Source organism: Carlito syrichta, unplaced genomic scaffold (assembly GCF_000164805.1).
Source record: "Carlito syrichta isolate Samal-C Ts95f unplaced genomic scaffold, Tarsius_syrichta-2.0.1 Scaffold309773, whole genome shotgun sequence".
Taxonomy (NCBI): Eukaryota; Metazoa; Chordata; class Mammalia; order Primates; family Tarsiidae; genus Carlito; species Carlito syrichta.
This window is the reverse complement of record NW_007253869.1, coordinates 771105-780469: the sequence shown is the minus strand read 5'-3', so window position 1 is coordinate 780469 and position 9365 is coordinate 771105. Positions and strand designations below refer to the sequence as shown.

General features: G+C 41.1%; 1 protein-coding gene across 3 annotated transcripts in view; it reads right to left on the bottom strand.

The window, feature by feature from the left end:
- Window positions 1-9365, bottom strand: part of ACIN1 (apoptotic chromatin condensation inducer 1) — a 42534-nt gene that overhangs the window by 29046 nt on the left and 4123 nt on the right. For 2 of the 3 annotated variants that reach the window (XM_021717470.1, XM_021717471.1), the window contains exons 3-4: window positions 8107-8218; window positions 7571-7690 (exon numbers count right to left, since the gene is read on the bottom strand). In XM_021717470.1, the coding sequence (XP_021573145.1) occupies window positions 7571-7690; window positions 8107-8218 (232 nt within the window). The remainder of the gene's footprint in view (window positions 1-7570; window positions 7691-8106; window positions 8219-9365) is intronic. The other variant, XM_021717472.1, reaches the window with a different exon arrangement.

The following is a 9365-nucleotide window of genomic DNA, read 5'->3' as shown; positions in this document are numbered from 1 at the left end:
TGGATTGCCTGAGCCCGTGGGTTCAAGACCCGCCTGGGCAGGCGAGACCTCATCTCTACACTAAAATCAAAAAATTAGCTGGGCGTGGTAGTGCACGCCTATAATTCCGGCTATTCGGAAGGCTGAGGCGGAAGGATCTCCGGAGCACAGCAGGTCGAGGCTGTGGTGGCCGGAGCGGCCACTGCACAACAGTCTGGGCGACAGAGTGAGACTCCAACTCAAAAAAACAAAAAGGAACTAACAAAATAAACTAGAAGACTACATTTATTTGTAAAACTAAAACTACTCAATAATCACTTAATAGGATCTCTGAATATATACCATTTCATATCTGGGTAAGTGAATAAAGACTTGCATTATGGTTATTTGGATAGGACATATGATTAGGATATATGATAGATCAGACTCTTTTTAAATTTTATTTTAATTTCTTCTTATTTATTTATTTATTTATTTTTGAGTTGGAGTCTCACTCTGTCGCCCAGACTGGAGTGCAGTGGCCGCTCCCGGCCACCAAAGCCTCGACCTGCTGGGCTCCAGCGATCCTTCTGCCTCAGCCTTCCAAGTAGCTGGAACCACAGGTGTACACTACCATGCCCGGCTAATTTTTTGATTTATTGTAGAGATGAGGCCTCGCCAAGTTGCCCAGGCAGGTCTCAAACCCGTGGGCTCAGGCCAGACTCTTTTTTAAAATATGCGGTCGCACTATGTTACACAGGCTGGTCTCAAACTTCTGGGCTCAGTCAGTCTTCCTGCCTAAGCCACTCAAAGTGCCAGGATTATAGATGTGAGCCCCTGTGCCTTGCCCAGGCCATAATCTTTAGCAAACATTTGAATATATCTGTAAGACATTAGTGTAGTGACTATAATCAGTAATAATTTCATAATTCAGTGATCTCAAAAAGGTTAAATTTAAAAATGTGCGAAACTAGCCGGGCTCGGTGGCTCAGCCTGTAATCCCACTCTTTAGGAGGATGAGGTGAGTGGATTGCCTGAGCCCGCGGGTTCCAGACCCGCCTGGGCAACTTGACGAGACCTCATCTCTACAATAAATCAAAAATCCACTGGGCATAGTAGTACGCGCCTGTAGTTCCAGTTACTTGGAAGGCTGAGGCGGAAGGATCGCTGGAGCCCAGCAGGTTGAGGCTGCAGTGACGGGGAGCCGCCACTGCACTCCAGTCTGGGTGACAGAGTAAGACTCCAACTCAAAAAAAAAAAAAGTACAAAACCAAAAGAAAATATTTTTCATAAATATTAGGTAAACCTCCTTTGCAAGTATAAGGAAAAGACGCTGACTTATCTTAAGCAAAATGCATGTACAAGGCTGATCAGAGATAAATGTGTTAAACAAGGTCAAATGTGTGTTTTAAGCCGGGCTCAGTGGCTTAGCCTGTAATCCCGCACTTTGGGAGGCTGAGGTGAGTGGATTGTCTGAGTCCGCAGGTTCAAGACCTGCCTGGGCAACTTGGCGAAACCTCATCTCTACAATAAATCAAAAATCAGCCATGCGTGGTAGCGCGTGCCTGTAATTCCGGCTACTCGGAAGGCTGAGGTGGAAGGATTGCCAGAGCCCAGCAGGTTGAGGTTGCAGTGGCCGGGAGCGGCCACTGCACTTCAGTCTGGGCAATAGAATGAGACTTCAACTCAAAAAAAAAAAAAAAATTTGTGTGTTTTAGAGCTACAATTTAAAAATTAGTATGTATAAGCAAAACAGCCTTTTAAATTCTAAACTATATACTATTTTATTGGATAATAATGTTATTTTTGATACTGTAAAACTATAGTGATAGGATTTTGGATGATTACTACTCTGGAAGCACTCGAGTAATAAGTCATCCAAGGGATCTGAGGAAATGGGAAAAGCTGCTGAGCACTTTAGCTAAGGGTGAAGGCAATAATGGTAACAGGCTAATAAATGAATTTTAGGATTAAATAAAAAGGTAGATGTAAGTGTTCAAAGCTAGAAGTCAGGAGAAAGAAAAAAGTGGTTACAGACAGTGCAGGATGTATTATAATGAAGAATGCTTAAGAGCCATATAAGAAAGCAGCTTCTTCAGTCTAGAAAACAAATCCCTGGCTGGGCTCAGTGGCTCAGCCTGCAATCCCAGCACTTTGGGAAGCCGAGGGGACTGGACTGCCTAAACCCGCGGGTTCCAGACCTGCCTGGGCAACTTGGTGATACCTCGTCTCTACAATAAATCAAAAAAATAGCTGGACGTGGTAGCACACACCTGTAGTTCTGGCTACTTGGAAGGCTGAGGCGGAAGGATTGCCAGAGCCCAGTAGGGCGAAGCTGCGATAGCTGGGAGTTCCAGTCTGGGCGACAGAGTGAGACTCAAACTCAAAAAAAAAAAAAAGAGAAAACAAATCTTCAGGCAGAATTTGTGGAACCCAAGTAAGGCAGCTAGAAAAGCCTGTAGCCAAAGGGTAACCTTAGGTATGAATAAGAAGCAGGACTTAAGAGAACAGAGACTTGGTAATAATGCCAAAACTAAATCTGATTCATGTTAGTCCTACAAGTAATCTGTCTAGCATTTCTCCAGAATCTCAGCATCCAGATTTAATATGAGCAAAAGGAATGAAGGTTATATGTTCTGCTAAGATCACCTGCGGCTATACCTCTGTTAAAGAATCAGCATTCTGATTATCCATTTGTAAATTTCTTTTTACTTACCTAGTTTGAACTTTTTTTTTTTTTTTTTGAGTTGGAGTCTCACTCTGTTGTCCAGGCTGGAGTGCAGTGGCACGCCCATAGCCACTGCAGCCTCGACCTGCTGGGCTCAGGTGATCCTTCAGCCTCAGCCTTCCAAGTAGTTGAAACTACAGGCATGTGCCATGACACCTGGTTAATTTTTTTTTATTTGTGGTAGACATGAGGTCTTCCCAAGTTCCCCAGGCTGGTTTCGAACCTGTGGGCTCAGGCGATCCTCTCATCTCAGCCTCTCAAAGTGCTGGGATTATAGGCATGAGCCACTGTGCCCAGCCCCCTAGTTTGAACTTTTTTTGAAAAAATTAACTAAGGACAATAAGGAGTTTTGTACACATAGTCATGATATAGAAGGAAATCCAGGTTACTTCTGACTATGGCGGGTAGAAAATTGACTCCCAACACCTTAAAAAACAAAGAAATCCTAAAGTGACGGAAAGAGAAGTCAAGAGGGAAAGTCAGAGAGGATTTTTACAAGTCAATTCTTCCTTACTATTTGAGATTTTGCCTATAGCACATAAAGGGGAGGCTGCTGGAATATAAGTCAAAGATTTTGATAATTTTAATACTGAAAAATTCTTCTTGCAGTTAGTCTTTCATATATTGGTCAACAGAACCATTTGGGAACTTTAAAAAAACACAGAAACTGGGCACAGTTTATCTCTACCATAAATAAAAAAATTAGCCGGGTGTGGTGACATGCACCTGTAGTTCCAGTTACTTGGAAGGCTGAGGCAGAAGGATTGCCGGAGTACAGCAGGTTGAGGCTGCAGTGGCCATGAACATGCCACTGCACTCCAGTCTGGGCAACAGAGTGAGACTCTGACTCAAAAACAAACTAACAAAAAAATCTCATAAAATTCCAGGACTCCTATTCCTTGAGATTCTTGTAGCTCTCAGGAATCCATATTCTCAAACTCCCAGGACTCTATATTTTTGAACTTTTGGGCATGAGCCACCATGCCCGGCCTATATTCTTAAACATATTTAATTCTCAGCCGGGCTTGGTGGGCTCAGCCTGAGCCCGCGGGTTCGAGACCCGCCTGGGCAACTTGGCGAGACCTCTCAAAAATTAGCTGGGCATGGTAGCGTGTGCCCCTGTAGTTCCAGCTACTTGGAAGGCTGAAGTGGAAGGATAAAAAATATATATATATTTAACTTTTTTTTTTTTTTTGAGTTGGAGTCTCACTCTGTCTCCCAGACTAGAGTACAGTGGCTGCTCCCGGCCACCGCAGCCTCTAACTGCTGGGCTCCGGCGATCCTTCCGCCTCAGCCTTCCAAGTAGCTGAAACTACAGGCGCACGCTACCTCGCCCAGTTAATTTTTGATTTATTGTAGAGATGAGGTCTTGCCAAGTTGCCCAGGCGGGTCTCGAACCCGGGGCTCAAGCAATCCACTCACCTCGGCCTCCCAAAGTGAGGGCTTACAGGCTGAGCCATTGAGCCTGCCTATCTAATTCTTAAACATATTTAATTCTTAAACATATTTAATACCAAATATAAAAGCAATCAAAACCCTTTTCTCCTTTCCTCAGGTAGTACTAGTGGTTAGCAAAATGTTACTAAAAACTTCAGCTTAATTAAAATTGTGTTATTCAAGAAGCAACCTGAAAACATCCAAAGCCAACAAATAAGTTCCCACTTTCATGGTTTACAGGCCTATGGCAGGCTGACATTCTACACAGAAAGAATGTGATTTCTGGGTAAACACTAGGGTTAATGCTGATTTAACTAAACACTGCTAGATCTCCAAACTACCAGTTCACCGAAGACCTTTAAAAATTTTTTTTAAATTTAATTTTTCAGAAACAGAGTCTTGCTATGTTGTCCAGGCTGGTCTCCAACTCTTGGCCTCAAGTGATCCTCCCACATTTGCCTCTGTGAGTGCTGGGATTACAGGTGTTAGCCACCACGTCTGCCTCCCATTTAAGACCTTGACTAAATTTTGTACAATATCTATGAGACTCATATTCCAGCCAAGATCAGAAGTAGAAAAGTTTATGGCATAAAGTACATTGAAGAGCACTTCCAGCAATTAACTGTACAATTTACTACATTGATGTATTCTAGTTTACTTTTTACATCTCTTTTTTCTTTCTTTCTTTTTTTTTTTTTTTTTTTGAGTTGGAGTCTCACTCTGTAGCCCAGACTAGAGTGCAGTGGCATGCTCTGGGTCACCGCAGCTTCGACTTGCTGGACTCCGGCGATCCTTCCGCCTCAGCCTTCCAAGTAGCTAGAACTACAGGAGCATGCTACCACGCCCGGCTAATTTTTGATAATGTAGAGATGAGGTCTTGCCAAGTTGCCCAGGTGGGTCTCGAACCCATGGGCTCAGGCAGTCCACTCACCTAGGCCTCCCAAAGTGCTGGGATTACAGGCTGAGCCACCAAGCCCGGCCCACTTTTCTTTTTTCTTTTCCTTGTTTTTTTTAAATCTCTCAATCAATTATAGGCATGAGCAGAGTCCTTAGTTTTTGAAACCTTACTTCTATTTCAGAATTCCTTCCTTGTTTTCATTTCAAATTATATTTAGAACTAAGAGCTTCTCTTTTTTTAAAAGAGAGGTCCTTATACCACGATTCTATTAAAAATTTTCAATGGTTTCCCTTTTACCTACAGGATAAAAAAAAAAGGCTCATACTTATTGGCTTGGTATTTAAAGAATTCTGTAATATTACCCCAATCTACCTTTTAAATTGTTTAGTTAACTATTCTTGAATATGAAATACTTTATTCTTGCTAGATTAGTCAACTACCTCTCCTTTAAAAATACCACAATCATTTCTATCTCTATGACTTTGTTCCTTCCTAAAAATACCCTTTTGTCTCCTCTTCGCCAACTTAAATCCTATTTGTTTCTATAGCTCCGCTCAAATCCTATACCTCCTCATGAGGCTCTCTAGACCTCAGAGCTCTTCCATTCTTTTGAATTCCTATGGTATGTGTCTGTATCATTATATCACATATTATCTTCTATTGTTTGTTTTATGTGTAATTGTTCTCTTTCCCTAACAGTCTTTACAACGTGCTAACTCCCCATATACTCCTGGCAAAGACACGCATGCAGTAGGAATTCAATACATATTTTCACTTTTATTTTAGAAGAAATACTGACAACTAATTTTAGAAGAGCTTTCATCTTCCTCCTGGCTTTACAATCAGGGGGAACGGATGCAGAGAGAAAAATGGATCAACTGAGGATCTACCATCATATTTGAGGAGAAAAGAGGCCCCCAAGACACTTAATAATTCTAAAGCATTTTTATTAATTTATTAAAAATTTTCCTCTTGGTCTAAGACCAGGATCAAGAAAAATAGGCACTGAGTAACTAGACTCAAAGGTCCTCCATTTTTCCTAGCCTTTTAGGAAATTTCTTTACCACCATTAAATATTTCTTAAAAATCCATTTTCATGCCGGGCTCGGTGGCTCAGCCTGTAATCCTGCACCTTTGGGAGGCTGAGGTGAGTGGATTGCCTGAGCTCACGGGTTCAAGACCCGCCTGGGCAGCGAGACCTCATCTCTACAATAAATAAAAAAAATCAGCCGGTCGTGGTAGCACATGCCTGTAATTCCGGCTACTTGGAAGGCTGAGACGGAAGGATCGCGGGAGCCCAGCAGGTCGAGGCTGCGGTGGTCAGGAGCGGCCACCGCACTCCAGTCTGGGTGACAGAGTGAGACTCCAACTCAAAAAAAAAAAAAAAAAAAATTCATTTTCATGAAGAAAGTAATTGTTTCTCGGCCTTTTGACTAAGATCAAATGTAGTTCATGAAGAAATTCTTTATTAATCAGAAGAGCCAAAGATTCCATACATTCTAAAAGTACTGATTATGAGGATGCGCTTCCCTACTGACATTAATAATGATTCAAAATACTTGTTAACTTACACAATGGTTTAATATATCTACTGACCATCCACAAGTCTTATATACAGGTTAAGTATTCCTTACTTATAATGCTTGATATCACAATTGTTTTGGATTTTAAATTTTATCACCTTTTTGAATACCTACATTATACTTACTGGTTAAACACACCTAGTCTGAAAATCCAGAATGTTCCAATCAGCATTTCTTTTGCATGTCACATTGAGTGCTCAAAAAGTTTTGGATTTTTGAGCATTTCCAATTTCAGATTAGAGATGCTCAATCTGTACATATTCCACTGAAAGTATGCTATCTTAGGTAGTTCCCAACAGACAAAGGCTGTATTTATAGATTTTTGCCTGAGATACTACGTAACTTGATGCTTAATATTTTTTATAATGTGAAAATATTAAAATATTAATCTTGCCTGAACCAATCCCATAGACTATAGTGTTCCCTGCAATATGCTCAAATAATACTCTGTACTGCCTTTCATTGCACGAAGTACAACCGTAATTAATTATGTAATTATTTGTTTTACATCCATTCCTCACTAGACTAAGTTTCTTGGCGTTGAGACTTGTCTTTTTCTCTAGTATATTCCTAGTGCCTGGCATGTGCCTGGTGGTACACAACAGGCACTCAATAAAAATTTAAATTAAAGTGCAGCTGATGTTCAATTTGGGGGACAATTGGATATGTAACACATAATATATACAATTGGTGAAGAGATGAAAAGAGTTATGACTATTGAGAATTCAGAGGTGGAAGAGTTGAAGAGGTACAGATGAAAAGAAAAATCATACTGCCTCATAAAACACTGAGAAGGTAACACAACAAATAGGTAATAAAAGTAGACTTCAAAAAGGGTATAAGTATCATGTCACAGAATTTCCCTGAGATTTTCATGGAGGCTTAGCAGGAAAGGAGGTGTAACTACCTCCCCCCACCAACTACGCAGGATTGACAAAATAGCGCAGTGGGGAGGGAGATACGTACTGGGCGAATGTCTGCTGAGCTCCAGCTCTGGTCTCTCCAGGCTGCTCTGAAAGTCAGGAGGCAGCAGGGAAGCCACTCCCTCAGGATGGATCATCTCGTCCTCCGACTCAGCTGAAGCTTCTGCAAAGTACAGATTGGGTCGGGGCAGGGAGGGAGTGAAGGGCTCAGCATGTGGGAATATGTAGAGGAGTGAAGGAGGTCAGGCAAAGTCATAGATACAGAGATACACACCAAAAAGAGTACTGTACATAAAGAAAAAGCTCCCTCGGATTATGTTCTACCTCACCTAAATGTTAATTTAATTTACTTATAACTCTTCCTGTTGGCAGGAATTCTTTTCTAACAAGACAGTCAAATTAGGTGTCCTCTTCCCTGACAAAAGTAAATAGTAACTCACTTGGTTCCATAAACTACCAAAGCAGATTTAGTAGCAATCTTAGCCTGATTCATTCTAAAATTGCCTAGTTAGGCCTATCTACTCAGTGACAGGGATAAGAATAATGAACTCTTTGTTAGAAGTGACAATTGGAGCTTACCTTCAAGTTCTGCAGCTTCTCGAGCTTCACGTTCCAGACGCTGCCTAAGTAGCTCCTGCTGCTTTTCCAGATATTGTTTTATGAAACTGTTCTGGCTCATTTCCTCACCAATCTGTGTAGAGGAAATGGAAAAAGGTTTAGGAAAGCAAACCAGAAAAATGCAAGAAAGAAAATTCCATGGAGCAAAGGTCTATCCCTTATAAGTGGACCCAAGAAGGACAACTAAAATGTTGGAAGGTCCTATTCTAAGTTATTCCTATATTGGGAACCAGAATAAATAGCCCTAACAAAAAAATGGCAAAAAGGGTAACTGTATATATTTTATTTTAAATGTTCAGTTTCCAACCAATAAGAGATGTTGGTACAAAAATAACAAAAAGAAATAAAAATTTCTGTAATTATGCCTTTTAATTTGAAATTTTTAGATAATCTTGGATATTATCTTATTAACTTATTTATTTATTTATTTACTTATTTTTTGAGTTGGAGTCTCACTGTCGCCCAGACTGTAGTGCAGTGGCATACTCCTGGCCACCGTAGCCTTGACCTGCTGGGCTCCAGCAATCCTTCTGCCTCAGATTTCCAAGTAGCTGGAACTACAGGCATGCAATACCACGCCTGGCTAATTTTTTATTTATTGTAGAGACGAGGTCTCAATAAGTTGCCCAGGCGGGTATTGAACCCACAGGCTCAGGCAACCCACTCGCCTCGGCCTCCCAAAGTGCTGGGACTATAGGCTGAGCCACCGAGCCCAGCCTTATACTTTTAAATAATCTAAAATTTCCTTTCAGTAGTATCAAAACGGAAAGGGAAAAAAAAATGCTAGTTTTTCCAAAAGTTCAATCTCTACCTGTACAGAACACATTCTGTCAAATATCTCCAAAGTTCAAGTACGGTATTTAAAAGTTTGAAAGAAATCAAGAGACCAAGAAAAGGGACATCCATTCTGCATTTAGACAGATTTGTAACTCTATTTTCTTTTGGTGAAAAAAAATACCTGGTAATAATATTTAAGATCCAGGGGCTTATCCCTTTATTTCCTGTAATACAGATTCCTATGTCACTCTTCTGCCCCTCAGTTTTCTCTGCACAAGTTCTGCTCCCTAAAACCCTTTTACTAGGTGGGCTCAGTGGCTCATCCTGTAATCCCATGCTTTGGGAGGCTGAGGTGACTGGACTGCCTGAGCCCGCAGGTTTGAGACCTGCCTGGGCAACTTGGCAAGACCTCATCTCTATCATAAAAAAAAAAAAAAAAAAAA